The sequence below is a fragment of the Miniopterus schreibersii genome (assembly GCF_964146895.1).
Source record: "Miniopterus schreibersii genome assembly, chromosome: 3".
NCBI classification, from domain to species: Eukaryota; Metazoa; Chordata; class Mammalia; order Chiroptera; family Miniopteridae; genus Miniopterus; species Miniopterus schreibersii.
Window position 1 is genome coordinate 95,814,245 of NC_138103.1, and position 20,852 is coordinate 95,835,096.

General features: G+C 36.2%; 1 protein-coding gene across 3 annotated transcripts in view; it reads right to left on the bottom strand.

Moving 5' to 3' along the window:
- Positions 1–2,130: 2,130 nt before the first annotated feature.
- NADK2 (NAD kinase 2, mitochondrial) overlaps positions 2,131–20,852 on the bottom strand; it is a 33,728-nt gene continuing 15,006 nt past the window's right edge. Inside the window, exons 7-13 of one of the 3 annotated variants that reach the window (XM_081132235.1) lie at positions 18,050–18,128; positions 15,480–15,545; positions 14,073–14,168; positions 7,608–7,663; positions 7,425–7,478; positions 4,629–4,752; positions 2,131–4,136 (exon numbers count right to left, since the gene is read on the bottom strand). In XM_081132235.1, coding sequence (XP_080988361.1) covers positions 3,998–4,136; positions 4,629–4,752; positions 7,425–7,478; positions 7,608–7,663; positions 14,073–14,168; positions 15,480–15,545; positions 18,050–18,128 — 614 coding nt within the window. In that variant the 3' untranslated portion in view covers positions 2,131–3,997. The remainder of the gene's footprint in view (positions 4,137–4,628; positions 4,753–7,424; positions 7,479–7,607; positions 7,664–14,072; positions 14,169–15,479; positions 15,546–18,049; positions 18,129–20,852) is intronic. The other 2 variants (XM_081132236.1, XM_081132237.1) reach the window with 2 other exon arrangements.

Below are 20,852 nucleotides of genomic sequence, written 5' to 3' on the forward strand. Positions count from 1 at the left end.
GATATATGATTTGCAAATATTTTCTCCCATTCAGCAGGTTGCCTTTCTATTTTGTTGATGGTTTCCTTTACTCTACAGCATCTTTTTAGTTTGATATAGTCCCACTTGTTTATTGTTGCCTTTTGTTGCCTTTGCTTTTGGTGTCAAATCCAGGACTATTGTCAAGGAATTTACTGTCTACTTTTTCTTCTAGGAGTTTTATGGTTTCAGGTCTAACATTTAAGTCTTTAATCCATTTTGCATTAATTTTTGTGTATGGTGTAAGTTTGTGGTCCACTTTCCCCAACACCATTTATGGAAGACTGTCTTTTCCCTATTGTATGTTCTTGGCTCCTTTCTCATAAATTAACTGATCAGACAGGAGTGGGTTTATTTCTGGGCTCTCTATTCTGCTCCATTGATCTGTTTTTATGCCAGTACCTGTTTTTATTACTACAGCATTGTCATATAGTTTGAAATCAGGAAGCATGATGCCTTTGTTCTCAAGATTGATTTGGCTGTTTGGGGTCTTATGTGTTCCATATAAATTGTAGGATTGACTGTTCTATTTCTGTGAAAACTGCCACTGAAATTTTGATAGGATTGCATTAAATCTATAGATTGCTTTGGGTAGTATGGACACTTTAACAATATTAATTCTTCCAATCCATGAACATGGAATATCTACTTATCTTCAGTTTCTTTAATATCTTACAGTTTTCAGTGTACAGGTCTTTCACCTCCTTAATTAAATTTACTTTTAGGTATTTTATTCTTTTTGATACACTTATAAATGGGATTTTCTTAATTTCTTTCTGATAGTTATTAGTGTACAGAAATGCAAGATTTCTGTATGTTGGTTTTGTATCCTGCAACTTTACTAAATTCATTTATTCTAAGAGTTTTTTGGTGGGGTCTTTAGGGTTTACTAAATATATGCCATCTGCAAATAGTGACAGTTTTATTACTTCTTCCTTTCTAATTTAAATGCCTTTTCTTTTTCTTGGCTAATTGCTCTAGCTAGGACTGATTTGACATTCTCAAATCTTATCATCTTTGAGTCCCCTCCGCCCACCTTTTTTTTCTTGCAATTTATCTATTGAAGAAACTAGGTTCTTTGTCCTGTGTTCCACTTTCTGGATTTTGCTGATGTAATTCCTGGAGTGACATTTAACAAATTAATCTGTCTCCTATTTCCACAAACTGGTAATCAGATCTAGCAGCACACAACTCTAGATCAAGGGTGATTTTGCACCCCAGGAGACACTAGTAATATCTGAAGACATTTTTGGTTGTCACAAGTGGAGAGGTTTCATTGGCATCTAGTGGGTAGAGGCTAAGGATGCTGTTAACCACCCAACAACAAACAGAGGACAGCTTCCCATAACAAAGTATCTGGTCCAAATGTCAATAGTACAGTGTAAAGAACCCCTGATCTACAGGCTTATCAAGGTTTTTTTTGAGGAGATATTTGATAGGTATTAGTATGTTCTTCCATCAAGAGACATAACATCTGGCTGTTGTTTTTATGATATTAACATCTGCTTCCAGCCCTTGATTCCTCCCTCTTCTATATCCTAGCCACAAGTTGCAGAGTTATGAGGAACACTCTGGCCAAGTGCAAAATTCTTATTTCTGGATAAAGTGACAACACCGTGTCCTTATTATCCTGGTGAACTCAGTCACAATCCAACATTTATTGAAGGTCTACAGTGTGGAGGATACTGTGTTTGAACAACATGGAGGAAGGTACAGAGCATATAAGGAAAGGTACTAGTTTTGAGGACTGGGGGAACTAGAACCCCTTTCCAGTGGATACACTAACCGTGAACAGGGAAAAAGGCAACCTCCTCTTTCATTCCCACTGCTCTGCCGTAATTTGATTTACTGGGGCCATAAATATAAATGTATATGGAGTGTCAAAAATACTAAGTTGAAATTATCTGAAGAGTCTCTACACTTATAAGGTAAGCCATTTATCCTCTGATTATATACAAATCACTGTTCTGTGTCAGAGATTAGCAGTGAATGACGTCAACAGGGCAAAGAATAATATATAGCAGTGGGGGGGAAAGACTTTTGAAACAACTTGAGAAAACCAGGTTTTCAAATAACCTCATTAAGAATTAAGGAAATAAATGAAGTAAAAAAGAAGGGATAACAATAGTTTAATTTTATTCACATCTTGCCATTAAAGGTTAATTCATAAAAACATTTTTGCTATTCTAACATCCTTTGCCTCTCATCATCTCTTACAAATCCCCAGCACATAGCAGAAATATTATAAGTTATATTGCAAATGGAGCACATTAAGCATTTTTTAAACCTTTAAAATATGGCTTATGAACAATTTTACACAGCAGGTTACCTATTAATATGTTACATATTAACAGACCTATCATACCTACCATATAGACAATCAGATTTTCTTGATATTAAAGATGGAGTTGGCATTTTTGTCAAGAAGGCATTTTAAAATTAGGGGAGTTTCTAAAGTGTAGAATTTTATTTTACTAAGTAGATCTTAAGTATATCACTTTTAAATCAAACCAGAAACTACAACCAGCTCTGGGAAAACACTAATATTAACTGTATGCACCATGGAAACTGTTTGCTAATGAGCGTCTATACAGATGCTCTTAACTAAGGAAAAAAACCAGATTCTTGTTCTAGATATACATCAAACCTAGATTACTTTTGTGTAGTCACATTTGTATAAAAATCTGACAGAACATGTTAAATGTTGGCAAAACTAAGAGCACTCAATTTGATTATACATCCTAGCTTTTATAGAATTCTGAGTTCACTCGACTCAAGTTCTATCAGGATAGTCCATTTCATTCTTCAGCATATACCCAGCAATTGATATAGTGCATGGCAGAGAATGGGTAGTCAATAAATGTTTCAATGATTGAATAAAAATTTTTAATAGCAAGTAAAAAAAACATATACCTTTGAATAAATGGCATGAGACTACTAATGGTTTCATGATGCAGCAATAGGTGCTTTTTATGAAGAGTCTAGGCTCACGTATGAGTAGATCAAGAATTAGATAAAAATAATTCCCACCAAAATAAAGGAACTCTTGGGGGGTGTGGGCAAGGCAGGAGAAAAGCCGTAACATTTTACCCTCCAAAGCCAAGGTGTGTGAAACTTGGAATATGAGCTAGGTGAGAACTACCATGATATTAAAAGTAGATAAAAGTAGTTTTTAAAGGTTCAACCAAACTCCTAACAAAATATGTCTCACCAGTTCTTCCTTTGAGTCTCTGAATCTGTGTTGAGAGTTTTAAATGTGGAAGAAGGCTATTAGACTCAAGTCATTGTTTAAATATTGTCTATGACCTAAAATAGCTATGGGGTAATTAATCCGTTTGTAACAGCATCATGATTCTGCCCAGTTTCAATTCACCCTGCATCGTAAAAATTAACCTGAAATTAAATAAAAACTATAAATAATTTCAAAAATGACTGTTTGAACTTCTTAAATCAATAGAGTCATAATAATATTGTGTTCTGAAGTTAGAAAATTCTCAGCACATAGGAAAACATGTTTACCTACTTCATTAGGTCAATGTCAGGATTTATCAAAATTCTCCATCGAACTGCTTTTTGAATCTTGATTTTTAGGTGCTATAAAAAATATACACTAATCAAATGATATGTGTTCCTTCTGACCAGTTCCACAAAGTTAGGAGGAAAGGGAAGGAAACAGTTAATCCTTTATTTGAACCTAGTTCTCTAAAGTTAAGATGTCAGCACTCTTGGATACCAATCATAAGTAAGATAGAAATTTCACTGGTCGCCACTCTAAACAGTTCAGTCCATCCATTTTCTTACACAGTGAACATCTTTCCACTGATCCAACAGAAGAACACAGATCCCACTTTCTTAGGCACGTGGAGCCCAGGGCCAGCCAGTCTCAACAATAACCAAAAGATGGAGCTCATGGCTGGCAGTCTGCTTCTGCAGTGACAGTATTGTTCCAGTATCAGAATCTGTCACCTGTGGACATGCTTCACGGTTCCAGAAGCACAGTTTGAAGCTCATCTTCTTTATTGATCATCATTGAAGCAATCGCTCCATCATTGAACTCAAAGGAAGTTCCTCCGTCCACAACCATACAGGCATCCCAACAACGAGAACGAACACAAACCCTAAGCCGGAAGCAACATCTCATTAAGTAAGTTTTCTTAACCCCCATTAACGGTTTCTTTAAAACCCTTCACTTTTATCTAAAGTGGCAGGTGTAGGCAGAAAAGATATGACTCCTACTCTAAACATTTACTGCTCCACGATTTAGATTTTCCTAAGTGTTTATCCTGCTTTTATTCCACAACACATGAGGAAAGTTGCTTTCCAGTCAGTTTCTTTTAAAATAACTCAATCTAATTGCGGTCTAAATACATTTCGGAAAATTCCACATCACCCAAGTAACTATGCCCCTTCTAGTCACTGAAATGTTAGTGTCTCTAAAATGGCACATTAAGTTTGAAAGAAAATATTTTAGCCAGGTGAGCACGACGCCTTATTAGTTCCACAGGTTCTACTTCTCCCACCAGGCTTGGTTAGAATGGAATTACTTTTAAAACCAGGTGCTTTATAATTATAAGGGATGAAACAGTCACAGTCAGACTTTGGACACTTACTTTGAGGTGAAACAACGCTGACGACTGCTTGAGAAAACTCTGTTTGCTATTGGTTCTCGAATACTGAAAAGTATTTTTGGTTCTTCTGGACTATAGAGCAGCGATTCATTATATTCATTTGTTACTATGAAGAAAATAAAACAAGTATTAGCACATTCAGTTAGATGGTCACTTGAGAAGTGCAAAATGGAAAGTGGGTGCTATCCACAACTTAAAGCAGTTACACAGGTCTGCTCCATATAAAGTATCTTGGAACTCACTACGTGTCCCACTAAAACAACAACAACAAACCTTATAAATGAAGATTAGGTTCCAAGATTAGTCTACAGAAGCCTGCATCACTCACAATATAGAATAGGTTGGAAAAAAGAAAAGAAATTCAAAGCTAGTAATTAAACAAAAATAAAGGAACTAGTTTATGGCACTCAAAAATGGAACCTGAGTTGCGATATTCCCCTGCCAAGTTCTTTTTCAAAATACCATGTCAAAGAGTTCATAAGTACGATTATAAGTTAATAGTCTTGACATTAAATGCAATCTCAAACAATGACGGGCAATATGCTTTCACTTGAAAATGCCATTATTCGCCCAGCCGGGCGTGGCTCAGCGGTTGAGCATCGACCTAGGATCCAGGCGATCGGGGTTCGATTCCCAGTCAGGGAACATGCCCGGGTTGCGGGCTGCAGCCGATCAATGAATCTCTCATCATTGATGTTTCTTTCTCTCTCTCCCTTTCCTTTCCTCTCTCTGAAATCAATAAAAAGATATTTAAAAAAAAAAAAAAAATGCCATTACTCTATAGTTTTATTTTTTTAAATATATCTCTATGAATTTCAGAGAGAGAAAGGGAGAGGAAGAAAGAGAAACATCAATGATGAGAGAGTCATTGATCAGCTGCCTCCTGCAAGCCCCTGACTGGAGATCGAGCCCACAACCCGGGCATGTGCCCTGACAGGGAATCGAACCTCCAATCTGCTGGATCCTAGGTTGATGCTCAACTGCTGAGCCATGCCCTGCCAGTCTGATATAGTTTTAGAAATCAGTGGGACTTGCTTTCTCTCTAACCAAAAAATACATGACAGTTGGTAGGCAAAGCACAAACTAGCTCAAGTCAACCGTATAAACATATCAGGCTTGAAAGAACTCTGTTTAGCAGAACATTCGAAGACATTACAAGACTGTCAGATAATCTACTGCATTTTCCAAAATTGCATTGGAATTATGGGGTTCTTTTTAAAAAAAATCTAACTCATTTTCAAATATAAGATTTTTGCCTCTCTGGGAACACACACATTAAGTATGTGCTGGCTCTAAAGAAAGTAGTTCAAGTGTAAAGTGACTGCAGCTCTGGCTTTCACTGTTGCTTCTGAAGACAGTCAGATCTTCAAAGGAATGATGTTCACTCATAAAGCAGTTTGTTTATTAAGGCAAAAGTCAATCACTTTCTTTTATATGTACCCTTAAATTAATTTACATACCGGATATAAATTTCAGTTGGCCTCTATGTATTATGTTTTAAATTAAATTACATAAGGAAGACTCAATTACTATACATGCCCAATTTTCTTTTCTTTGACATAGATTTAATGCTAATGCTAGCTCATAAGCCATGATTAAAATAATCCGTTAGCTATCAAATTGAGAGGAAAAGACAGAGTCCATTTTAGAGAAATGGAAGGGAATTCAGAGATTTAGTCCTGTTTTCAAACTAATTTAAAGGCAAACTGTCTCCCCAATAAAGGGTTTCTTGTGTAGAAACGCAAATACACAGATATATGGACTGACACTGTAATACTTCCTCATGTGCTGCTCAGTGTACTGCTGAATCAGTTTAAGGGCACCGACAAGAACAAGTTACTCTGATGACTCAAATTCAAGTGTGTTCATGGGTGGATGAGTTTTAATCGTATAGGTGCTGATATCTACTCTATGGCTATATTTTACTTTGGTTTTATATGTTAACAAATCCTTATAAAGGAAGGTAGGTGCAACTATAAACATGTTTGGGCTTTTTTGTTGTTTTTAAAAATAACTTCATATCGAAGGATACTCTTCAATTAAACAGACCGTAAGGGAAGCTTTTGTTTGAGGTCTGTACAACAATGATCCTGGTAAATGAATGGACTTCAGTGTGTTAAAATTTCATATGCAAATCAAATGAATGTGTTTTTCAGAATCTAAATATTTTTTTATATGAAACTTAAAGAACAAATTTGAAGACTCATTTCACAGTAGAGGAAGTGGAGGAGTAGAGAATCAGTCTTGCCCACAGTTTCTCAGTGGGTCACTGGTTGGTCTGGGACTGGAACCCAGATCTTCAAATTCCCCATCAGTATTCTTTCTCTCAACAGAAACAGGTCTCTTAAAGGAACCCTAAAGTAACTAGGCAGGAGTAGTCAGGAGAAAGTCAAACAGAACATTTAAGTGACTGTGAAGATAAGCATTCACAGTTCAGTGAATTTCTCTTCATTCAGAGGATATTGTCACACTGAGTTCAAGTGTGCATTTCCCATTTGCCAGATATGTATTTTTCTATATTTTCCTATTCCCCAGGACATATTTGCAGCTACGCTGTTTCTGACATACAGGTTATATTTTATGGTTGACAAAAATCATAATATAAAAGTCCAATTTTAAATTTTTGTTTAAATATATTCAAAGGGATATTAAAAGCATGTTTGAGTTAAAGAAAGTACTGTGCTCTGCTAAAAAGACAAGTATACATCACAGTAATATCCTAAAATCAATACAGAACTTAAGTGAAACTGTTAGTAATTATGATCATTTGTCACTGACCTTTCTCTACCAGTTCTCTGTTCAATGGAAGACTTAAATTTCCTTGTCGTTTTGCTATTGAAAAAGGAAAGGGAGAAAATATCTTGATTAAATAAAATGTTTTGTATCATAATAGCTACCATAGCATAAAACATATACATTCTATAGCATATTATAATTTATAGTAGCTATTTTGGTACTCACCAATATTTAAAACATCTTCCACAGCCTGAGTTGCAACCCTGTTAATATTGAATGACCTAGAAACAAACACCACATAAATTCTTTCTTATTTTAATTCTAAAAACAAACTAAAAATGAAAAGGAATAATCTACTTAATATACAACTCCTAGAAATTGTCAGGAAAAAAACAACCAAAACACAAAAGCCACTTCACCCAGTTTTAAAAAGTGGGTCAAGTACATGGGCAAACAATCCATAGGCCAATATGAAAAAAATGTTCCTTCTTACTCATACTTAAGGAAATGCAAATTAAAACAAGTTTTTCCTCAGATGTACAAGAATAAAAAACTGATAAACAATGTTTGGCATGGGTATGGGAAAGAAGGATTCTCATACACCGATGGAATTATAGAAGTTGCAAAGAGCAATTCTGCACTATTAAAATTTTAAAAGAACATTCTTCAATCTAGTAATTGATTGTAAAATATACCTGCATATATGATACACAAAGATAGAAGGATATTTACTGAAGCATTGTTTATAACAGCAACACAACTATATGTAGCAAAACTCAAATATATGTAGCAATAGGAAGCTGGTTAAATAAATTATAGCTACTCAGCAGGGTATTATGTAGATACTAGAAAGAATAAAATAGAACTACATGTGCTGACATGCAGAAATAACCCATTTGTTAAGTTAAAAAAAACCAAAGGCATTATACAGAATATATATACTAGAGATTTGAAATTAAGTCTGCTTTTCATTACACACCCTTTTGTACTACTTACCATATTTTTAACATGTGTATTTCTTTAAGTCATAAAATAGCTTCCTTAAAGGTGAGAAATTTTTTGCCAGTATGCTGCCTTACTTAACCACTTAAAAACAAATGTTAACACAAACATGAATAACTTTTAAAAGTAGCTCTGTCCTAGGGTCTATAAAGATGGTTAAAGAAAGGTGTTTTTTAAAAAAAAAATTCTCCTAGAAAACTTAAGACGTATTCTCCTGCCTCATACTCTCTCCGGTGGCATCCGCACACAACCCTAATGGAAGCAATAGCAATGAGTCAACTCTAACCGAATTCCAGGACTTTAGCTTTTTCTGAGGATGATAATAAAGACTCCATATACCATTCTAACCCTGCATTCTTCACGTTTTGAAAATGTAGAAATATTTTGAACATTTCCTTAAGAAAAATGCAGATACAGAAATTTTTACATTCAAAATTTGAGGTGACGCACACACCAAATCCCTCTAAACTCTGGCCCTTGCCTATCTATTTTCACCATTACCTGCCCTCCGATTTCACATTCTGACCACACCAAGCTCACTCTTGCCCATGTACCTTGCTCATACTTACTATTTGGTATAAAGCAAAATAGTGTACGTGTCCTGTCTTATTGTTTAGTGTAAGTTCCCAACACCTATCTCCCGTCACATGCTGTGAAACGAAGCACTTAGAGCACTACCCGGCTCATGGCAAGAACTCAATACTAAATGAAAATGTCTAGTGCACAGGATATGTATACGTTATATTCCAATTCCTGTGAATATCCACAATTCCTGTGGCTGGATGGAAGACACTGTTTTAGAATTCTATTTTCAGTCTAAAAGTCACATAAAAATGAGCTATGTTTATTAGGGTTCCATTGAATTCAAATATATAAAGGGCAAAAAATTTTAGTAACTAATATCTCTTACTGTAGTTAAGATTTAACTTAAGAGAATAAAAGGCTAAGAAGACTTGCAGTAATATTCCTAGATTCCTATTAAGGAATACCACATTCTGATTAAAACCAATCCAAACTAAGTTCTCTGAATTGGGATTAAATTAAGACTAATTTCCTATGGTTAGAACCTGGATCTCAGCCAATTCACCCTACCTTTAGAAGTGGTTTATATTATACATCAAAGACAAACTAGATGACTAAGCAGGTGTAAGCTAGCAAGTGACCACTTTTTTCCTTTAACCTTCACCACTCTAAGAGTTCCATTTGAAATCAGACATACCTTGTACTAAAGACAACAAAACTGAAAGGCATATTGACTCCCCTATCTTCATCAGCTAGCAAAATTGTCTTCACTTAAGAACACTCCTTCAGTCTGATTTAAGTCTGCTAGGACTGAAATGTGTGGAGGAGGAGGACTGGGGACGGTCTTAAGAACTAACAGAAACATCCTACTCTATAGTCCATCTCCCTGCATACGTAGCAAATCATGTTCCGATGGGGAAAGGGGACCGAGATAACTCAACGATTCAGAAACACCTGCTATACATAACCCCTACATCCTATGTCCTATGGAAGAAGTTCTGGAAATGCAAAAATGGGATAGCTATTCCATAAAACCATTTTCCCCCTGGGCACACAGGCTGTATTTTCCATCCCCTCTTGCCACCTTGCCATGTGACTGAGTTCTAGCTGAAGGAATAAGTGGACACCATGGATGGCACTTCTATACCTCTCTCATAAACCTCCCACACAGGACCCACAGGCTCCTCTGCCTCCTGTGGCTAGATGGAAATGAGCACAGCAACTTTAGGAGCTATGTTTAAAAGATGGCAGAGCTGCATGATGGAAGGAGCCTGGCTCCCTGACTCACTACTTGGAGGACAACCACCTGACAATCAGAACACCCACTTGGACTTACAAGAACAAGAAATAAACGTCTATGGTGCTAAGCCACTGAGACTGGAGGTCACAACAACTAGCCTACTCTAAATTATTATACATTTCCACATTCCATATTCAAAGCAAGGACTGAGAAGGTCATATAGCAAAACAGACTTTTCTCTTTCTGTATAAAGAATTAATAATAATAAAGGAAACAGGCTATCCTAGGTCTTTTCTTTCCAGTGATTCCTCAGGGGTCTACAGGTTAGTTAAATCTAGAATTTAAATCCTGCCTTCACCATTTATTAGCCACATGGCTTTGGGCACACCAGTTAATTTCTGAGACTCTTTATACTCTATATTCATAGAGTCCCCCACTTCTAGAGTATTTTCGAGAGTTTACATATATACTTAAGACAAAGAAAATGCTTAGAAATAGTGATGTGATGAGATAAAAATTAATGTACAGAAATCCCAGGGATTCTCTTTTCTCCCTCCATTTTCTGAAGAGAAAAAAGACAAAGATGAATGTAAACTTCAATCAGAGCAAAAGATTTATCAGTGGTGGGAGGGAAGAGGGTAGAACATGTTAGAAGTAAGCAAGCTGCATAGGGCTAAGTAGAGCAGAAAAGAGACTGAGTAACCACGGTGGCAGGGACAGGATACAGTTAGTAAGAAAGTTCTATACCCGAGCACAGGAAACAACAGGAGACTTTAATAAGCAACACAGAAAAGGCTGAAATTCTAACCTAAGCCACATTATCCAAATGACAGGACTCAACTATAAGTGTGTGGCACGGGAGAGGAGGTACTTTACAATATGATGGCTCTTATTCTTTTTTTTTAATATATCTTTATTGATTTCAGAGAAAGGAAGGGAGAGAGAGGGAGAAAGGAAGGGGGGGAGGGAGGGAGAAAGGAAGGGGGGGAGGGAGGGAGAAAGAGAGAAACATAATGATGAGAGAGTCACTGACTGGTACTGCACGCCCCCTACTGGGGATTGAGCCCACAATGTGGGCCTGTGCCCTGACCGGGAATCGAACCGCAATCTCCTGGATCCTAGGTCAATGCTCAATGGCTGAGCCACGCCCAGCTGGGCAATGGCTCTTATTCTTTATGTTCTTGTCACTACTCAAAGGCTGAAAACTAAACCTATCAAAATTACAAACACATACATACACACACCACACACACAGCAGAAGTCAAAGTCCACTGCCTTTAGCATAGAGAAGCACTATTTCTCCAAGGTTGGTAAGTTTACCTTGATAGTTCTTCAATACCATCTAGTGACTACTCTCAGCTGAGTGACTTCTAGATAACTCCCCCTCTCCATTTTAAAGTTGGCAATGAAAAAGGCATTACTTTGGAGTCAAGCTCACCTGTGCTTGTATCCAGGTTCTGACACCTGTTGTTGTGACCTCAGCCTTGTTATTTGTCCTGGCTAAGCCCCAATTTCTTCCTTTACAAGCAGGGATACTACTACCTTCTCGCAGGATTTCCATGAGGATTACCGTCAATGTATAAGAAGTACCTAGCACAGTATATTCAAAGTAGTAGGGGTTAAATAATTGATAGTTTGCATTATAATGCATAAAATGGAACAGAATCATAGAAGTTCTGAGGATAAAGCAATCATATTTATCTGTTCCATTTCCCTCATTTTGCAGAAAAGAAAATGTGTACATGGTGACAGAGCTGGTCAGTGGTTTCGCCAGGTCTCGACTTGCAGGCCACACTCTGTGCCATTCTACCATTCTACCCATTTTTAAGGGATGAGAATCCTGGGAGAAGAAAAGGGAAAGAACATGGAAAACTTTCTAATTCGCAATCCAGTTTTCAACAAGTAACATACCATGTTGAGCAGAAAAGATGTTATGATAAATTAAAGCTGTTAATTTAATGTTTTCAATTTATGAGATGGTTACAAAATAATTTTACAGCATATTATATGATTATATTTATTGTTTCAAATAATTATTAGAAAAATCATTTTAGAAATATAGGTCTTCTCACTGGCCTTCAGGAAAATAAGATATTAACCAATCGTTTAAAATGATTCTTCTCATTTTTTCCCAAAGGTTCATTTATTTGACTAAGACCAGGATTTTCTTTTAAAGATGTTAAGTTATTGAGTACTTATGAAACAAGTGATGTGATGTCTGAAAATTACTTCAAAGTGGGTCTTTATAGGAGGAAAGGAGATACAGGGGAACAGAGAAAACAAGACTGGACATGAGTTGATAACTCCTGAATCTGGCTAATGAGTACAAGGGGATTCATTATACTATTTTTCCTACTCGTTTATATTTAAAATTTTCCACAATGAAAAGTTTTAAAAAGTAATGCTGAAAAATAGGAACTAAAACTCCATTTTAAACTATCCAAACTTAAGCACTTTTTGTGAACATGTAGTTATTTATTCAAAAAAGATCTGCAGGAATATGTATGAGGTCCTATGATATGCACACAGAACTTAAGCAGGAAAAAAACAAAAACACTAGTCACCATCCTAAATGCCTCACGTTGCTCAAACTAGCAGGATATTAGCATGTTAGATAATCAGTAATGTGGTAAGTGCTGAGAAAAATAGGCTGGGAAGGACAAAAAAGGGATTAATTATGCTTATGAAAAAAACTAGGTCCTAATGAAGTCTTCCTACAAAGAACAACATGTGAAGACTGGCTTTTTCAGGCAGTGGATGGGAAGCAGAGTGTTCAAGTATTCAATGAAGGAAGAGGCTGCACTGAGTAAAAACAAAAAGCCCAGAGAGAGCATGGCTTGTGCTGAGAATTCCAAGTAGCCTGCAGTGTGTGCAGTGTGCTGAGGGGGTAGGCAGAGCAGCAACAGGCTGGCAGTGTAGCTCAGGTCATATTTAAAGGGCCCTATACGACTGACTGAATAAGCTGAGCAGTCTCAGGAGTCAGTGAAAGTTTTAAATCACTGAAGGGGTAGAGTCATATTTTATCTACATTTTAGAAACATTACTCCGTTGGCAGTATGGATGACAGCCTGAAGAATAGAGGGTCAGGCATAAAGACTATTCACTAAAATGATGGGGCCTGGGCCAAAAAATAGCAGTAGAGGCTGAAAAGGGGGGCAAGGATTTCAGAAGTGCCGCTGACTGGATTCAGAGACTGGTATGTGGAGAGGGGAGAACAGAAGTCTCAAACCTACGAGCAGGTTTGTAGGGAAGATGTTTTTCCTCTGGAGCATTAACTCAGGGTAAACAAGGATACTATTAAGCAATGCAAGGAACACAGGAAGAAAAACCGAAGACAATAAATTCAGTTTAAATGCACTAAATCTGAGACGCTATTACCATTCTCTCTGCTAGGTAATTCTAGAAGGTGAGTTCGTACTCAGGAGAGAAGACTGCCACAGGTAGAAGTCTGGGAGGCACCTGCATGTGTGCTAAGAAGCAGAAGAGACTACCCAGAAAGAGGTCACAGGGTAAATGAGACACTGGAGGCCCAGGTTATCTCTGGTTAGACCTTTATCCTCCAGCATGTTTTTTTTTTTGTATTGGACTTTGTTTTCATTTTACTGTTATTTAAAATATTCATTTAAAAAAAATATGTAGTATCTAAAAACATTTCTCACCTTCTGTTTTCTCTTTACAAATCTAGTGAGGCAGGCTAAATAAGTACCAAATAAGGACCAAAGCTAGGATGCCGCTGTGGTCTAAGACGTCAAGGCAAAGGCTTCTAGACCCAATCCATGAGTGAGCAGAAACCAAGCCAGCCAACCTAACACCAGGCTGCCTCTTGTGTATCCGAAGCCTCAGATATGCCGACACAAGACCACGAGTAAATGACATTACTTAAAATATTTCACAAAAGTCAATAAGCAACATCCCCAGTTACTCACCAGGCCTTTGATCCTGTTCCAGTACACAGATTGAGCCCTGAACTCTTCTGTTTTTCCCAGGGACCATCATCAACTGAAATCTCATAATAGGAAGCCCTATAAATTGAGAATACAAAACTGGATTTGCTGAACTTATGGCTCACAGTAAATAAGACAGTCTTTTTCAGAACCGATGGAATCAAAGTAGGCCAGCCTGACTTAGACATACCTTAGTAGGCACACACATCATGATGCTAATATTAAGTGAAAAGTTAAAGAAAATCTGCATGTCTACATGCCTCTCTGATTCATAGGCTCGAAAGAATGTCAATACTTTAACATTCCAAACAGGAGCGTCTTCTAAATTTTTACCTAGCATTGCTGCTGCTGCTTTTATGGAAACTAACATAAAATTCTGAAATAAGGTTCTGTTATTATTTCAGAATTAAAAAAGAAAAACCATTCTTCGGTTTCTTTCTTGGTAGCTAGTCCTTGATATGTTTAAGTCTCTATCTAATCCTTCGAGTTACCAAGAGTTTCTGCTAAATTTTTGTTGAGTTTCATACTATTATGCATTTGAATTGATAGTAAGCTAACAAGTTCTCAAGAAAATTCTCAACCAGTACTGAACTAGTGGACAAAACTAGAGATAAAACTAAAACTGTAATTTCTTTAAAGATTTATATTTCTTTGAGTATTTCATAAAATGAAATCAAATGGGTTTTCTGACATCAGCAAAAATGACACTATTCTTTAACTGCATGGAAGCATAAATGATTTGCAACTAATCAAAAAAACCTTTGAAACATGTAAAAGCCTATTTTGTAAGCTATATCTTAAAATAATGGTATCACTAATCAACATTAAGTTCTTTTTCTCTAGCAAATAAAAGTTAAAATAAACCCCTAATAAAATATAGCTTTTCAAAATAATATGTTATTAGACATACTCACAAACACTAACACCCAATGGATAATTTAACTCTTATTCTAACCCTTTCAACTTCTCCTGCTGAGCGCTGGATATATGAAGGTTTACATGATACAACTCCTTTTCATTTTTTCTCTGAACTCAGCATTCTTCATTAAAAGTAAAAGATAGCAAACTTAATATTCACATTTAATCTATTTCATAGCTTGATTACATCTTCTTAGAAAATTAGGAATTTTAGTCTCATTAGGAGCCTGATACATACAGACAAGCCAGCCAAATTATTGGAATGGCTGCTATATGGCAGAATCACATGGGAACAAGAGATTAGAGGTAAGTGGGGCCAGAGCAGCAGAGGCGGAGGAGAACAGGAAGAGTCAGGTGAGACATAATGAGCAAATTCAGTGTCATTCTCTCATGCAGGCTTATCAAGATTAGTCGACCCACAGAATTTTTGTTTCAGGGAAATTATTTTTTTAAGGCAGCAATAAAACTCACAGTCCCTTTAGAGTGGGTATACTTCTTCTTAAAGTGTCCACTGCTACAGCCCAAGAATAAGACATTCTAGGTTAGAACAAATAGGGGGAAAGAGAAAAAAATGGGCTTTTAAAATGTTCTTAATTCTAAGAACATTATAATGAGGCAGGAATAATATTGCTGCACTTTGTATTTTTCAAGCAGACACAGTGAAGGCTAACTAACACAGGATCTGGAATAAGAAATACTGGCTTTATATGGCAGTTCTGATACCATATAAATCTCAATTTTTTCACTGGTAAATACAACTACGTTCCTCACAGGGTTGCTACGAGCGTTAAATGTGATAACACACACAATATACACAGTGCCTGACACAGCAGGCATCTAATAAGTGCTCATCATTTCCTTCCTGCCTACGGGTCTATGTCACAGAACCTTTCAAAGTAAGTTCTAATCCCTTCAACACTGAAACCTCTTCCAATAGCATCAGAAGACCACCCACTGCTGTCCTTATCTTAGTAAAGACATAAGGTGAGGCATCAAAGAGCACAAAAGCAGCAGCACCAGATACTGTTTAGGAGATAAACCAACCAAATCACTACTGCCACAGAAAATAAAAGCATTCATTCTAAAACCTCCTACTGGGACTTCACTGAATGCCCAAAGTCTGTCAATTTATCCCAGTTTTCCTCCTTTTATAAGTTATTTAATGTTTAGTAAGTACAAATTATAAAGCAATGCTAGCAGCAGCTCTCAGAAGTTACCACCTTTAAAATATACAAACATAATAATACAAGCCATTAAACAGCTTCCCTAGAGTTAAAAGCATAAACTCACAGAGCATATTTATCTTTGCCCTCTACTCATTTCAATAGACTTTCTCCAACCTCATCTAAGGATGTCGCTCTCTTCTCCGCCTCACGTGTTGGGCAGCAACAACTAAATTATATTACTATTACTAACTAGTTTCAGTGTCTCCCTCATCTCTACCACATAGGTGTGCCCATTATTCACGCTGTACTGCCTCAGCTGCACACACAGTGTACCCTACTACGCTAAGACAAATACATTTTTACACTTTAAAGAATATATTTTTATTACTTTGAAGAATAAATTTTTACTTTTAATAATTTTTTAAGTTATGTATTTTACCACCACTCTCCAAAAAATTAAGATACCACTACCTTTATCTTACTCATCTCTCTATTCCTAGTGGCTCCCATATTACACATAGCAGTGCACAATATATTTTTATGGAATAATTTAAAGTTACATTAATCAAAATAATTACAACTGCTCAAAGAAAGTGTTCCAGTCATCCTGCTGAATCGGGCTGTTCTTTCCAGTGCTACCTAAGTGGAGTCATTGGCTAAAACATGGATAGCGTTTTGAATTAACACAAATTTCTCTCACCATAATTAAACTTCTTATGAAAGGATGTGACTTACAACAAACAGTTTCAGAAGGTGTAGAACTGTCCTCAGTAAACTAGGGAATCAACTAAAACGCCTTCAAAAGGTCACATGGTTCTGGAAGCAGGAAAGTGGGACACAGACCCATCTCTAATCTTCAACCCCTAATTTACTTACATATACAAAAAGGAGAAGGCATGTTCTAAAGTACTACCAATAGTTAAACTCACTTTCTATTATAGCAGTCATTTTACAACTAGTAACTAATGACATTTTATAACTGGTAACCAACACAAAAAAAGTTTTGCAAAAAAAAATTCTACTGACAATTTATGCCTAAGTTATATTCAACCCACAAAACAAATTTCATCCATAATAAAATATACATTTATACTCTTAACGAAGAACTTTGTTAACCTTAATTTTTTGCTAATAATGGTTACAAATCTTAACCTGTCAATATACTTGCCTTATGACATTGCACTAAGAAGGATGCAATTATCACTTATGTAGTATTCCTGCCAAAAATGTTTAGTCTGAATCTTATCATGCAGAGCAAAAAAAAAAAAAAAAAAAAAATCACACAAATCCAAAATAAGGGATATTCTGCAAACCAACTGGCTCAGACCACTCAAAACATTAATATCATGAATTACAAAACAGGAGTGGGGCTAAGGACCTGTTCTTAATTAATTCTAAAGGGCCATGATGGCCACATGCAATGTGTGATCCTTAATTGGAGCCTGCATAAAAACAAGCAAACAAATCAGTTTTAAAGGATGTTATTAAAACAATTAGGTAAGTTTTAATATGACTGTCTATAAAAGTTTTGTATCAATTGCAAATGTATGCCTAGTAAGTATATCATTCTCTTAAACATGTATACGATACATATAAATGCAGCTATATGACAGATTGAAGGTTCTGGGAAATACTGTAGTAAAGAAACCTGAATAACTGTTTAGTCTGGGTTACACAAACTTTTTGGGTCACAGAATCTTCTTTCCTCTTAGTAGGAATTAATGTGTATGAAGGTTTCAGAAATATTTCATTAAATAGTTCTTTTCTATTACTTATAATGTTAATTATTCACAAATCTTAGGTTGTAGAAATTCAACAAATATCTAAACACTCAAACATTACATTCCAAACTCAAGATCATAGGTTTAAATGTACCTGGATGAGAGACTCTCCCCAATGAAGACTTCATTTAGTGCTCTCACTGGCAAAAGCTGGGGTCCTGAAGCCTCGGACCCTGCAGGTAATGAAGAAAAAATTCCAAGACAGCTCTTAAATTTTAGTAATGTTATGATATAAATTATATAAAACATTAAAATATTCATATTTGTTGTAATAGAATCTATATTAACACTACTAACATACAAAGTAAGTAACTCTTAAAGTATTCATACTATAAACCTCAAAGTCATCTAACATTATAGCTGCAAGGAAGCCTCTGTCTCTCCGAAACGAATCTTAATTTTTCTTGAAACAATTTTTCAACAGTGGTAAAATATATTTATCTCACAAGATTCCTGTTGTCACACTTAACTTGGCTTTACTCTGGAAACTTCAGAGGTGAAATAATCACGTACCTCCAAAGGAGAGCCACTGTGAATTTAAGCAGCAAATTGCATGCACGGCTCATGTTGGAGACCAAATCAGTTATGTTAGAGATGAGATGGTTTTTTAAGTAGAAAACCTCAAGAGTACTTCAGCAATCACAGCATTGGAGGAACACTGCCACATCTCCCTTAGTGACACCTAAAAAATGCCACCTTTTCTTCTTTCCCTCTATGGGGCTGTAAGCACAGCTTAACAAGCCATCTTCCTTGAAAATACTTAAAACATCACTCCACCTCACAGAATCCTCCAAAGCATCCCCACTGTGCTTTCTGGATCAAACCTGTGACTGTCACCCTCAAATGGTTTCTTTTATCTTTTATCGGTCTCCAACTAGAAATGCCAGCCCCATCTTCTGAAGGTCACCGATAGCAGATTTACTACACCCAAGGATCTTCCGCTGGGCAAGCACCACACTTTCTCCTCCACATTTTCTCCCAAGTCAAAGCTTAAAAGTCCATCCAATTTTGGTAGTTAGCCTCCAAGATAGTCCCCAGTGATCCCCGCCTCCTGATATTCACATTATTGTGTAACTCTCCCTCTCACAACATACCAGGATTGGTCTGTGTGACTAATGTATGGCGGATGTGATGTGTCACTTCGGAAGTTTAGTTAAAGAAGATACCCTGGATTCTGACCTAGTGGCTCGCTGTCTCAGATCACTTGGTCTGGGAACAGGTATCTCATGAGCAGTCCAGTGGAGAGGCCAGCGTGGTGAGGAACTGAAGCTTCCTGCTAATAGCCATGTGATGAGCTTAAATCCCAGTTCACCCTAAGTGGTTTGTAGGTCCTTTTAATTCAAAGACTGTTGCCTAAGTTTTGAAAATTTTTCTTGCAATATTTTTTTTAAATTTTGAGCATTTTCTCTGTTCTTTTTCTAGAATTACCATAAATCAGATGTGAACACCCTGGGTATTACTCAATTTATACGTAATTTTGTTTCTATATATAAAATATCAACTTAGTTTATAAGCTAAAACCAGTGAATCTGAGATAGGAGTCTGAGCAATGAATCTCTGAATACCAATCTACACCTTTTCTGTAAGAAGAGACAAATCCTGAACATCTTCTAGTAGGAGCAATAACGGCAGGTGTGAGATAAAGTAAAATTTCTAGCTAAGATTTTAAAATCTTACTGAATAGTTGCTGCAGTTTTTCAACGTCAGAAATAGGAATTCATATGCATGTAATTACTTAAAAGATTTCCAAAATCAATGATTTATTTTTGTTCAGGGAAAGAAGAAACCTCTTTAAAACATGACCTGAACACACACACAAGTCAGGAACATGCTAACCTATAAAGCTATAAATCACCATGAAAAACTCTGGAAAAATAAAATACACACACACATCAGGTACCATGACAAGACAGACAGCAGATATGTAAAGGTAGCTTTTCCTGGTAAGTTTAGCCAGGAAATGAAACAAAGGAGAAAAAATATCTAGGTAGGATATCTCTTAGGATCTTCTTGCACCATAAAAGTCTTAACAGTTGTGGGAAAAGTAGGAAAATATGACTAGATTATAATCCACAAATAAGCTCAAAACTGAGAATTCACCTTAACTAACTACTTATAACAAAAAAGCTGCGTATCACCTTATGCTGATATTCTCTTAGCAGCTTACACAAGCATTTGAAACACAAATCTGAATGCTGGGATGTGAAATTTCCCAATATGCATGTTTTAATCAGTTACAATAACTATAATAAGTATGTTTAAATATCACTATGTGAATATATAATTATTATGAAATCTTACACAGATTAATTCATTTTATTTAACTCATTTTATTTCTACTGTTTTCTTTTTCCTTTTTGACCTTTCAATGATAAGGGCCAAGAATATTTCCTTAAATATCATCTATCCCCTTGGACATTTTATAATTCTTCCCTAATCAACTAATTTTCTTTTTTTATAATTTTTTTTTAATATTTTATTTTTAATATATCTTTATTGATTTCAGAGAGAGGAAAGGAGATGGAGAGAGAGAGATGGAAACATCAATGATGAGAGTCATTGATTGGCTGCAACCCGCAACCCGGGCATGTGCCCTGACCGGGAATCGAACCCTGATGGCCTGGATCTTAGGTCAAAGTTCAACCACTGAGCCACGCCCGGCCAGGCTCAACTAATTTTCAAACCCATCCTAGAAAACATTTCTTTTAGAAATATGCTATTGCTCTTACTTCGGTATCTAATCAGAGTAAGTTTTACACCTGAAGTAGCTCACTGTACTTAAGTGGTGTCAGTGGCACGGAAATTCCCAAGTAAGTTAATTATAAAGTATTACTTTTAGAAATTAGACATCAAAAGAACTATAAGTTAAATATTGCCCCAAATACATCTAATTCCCA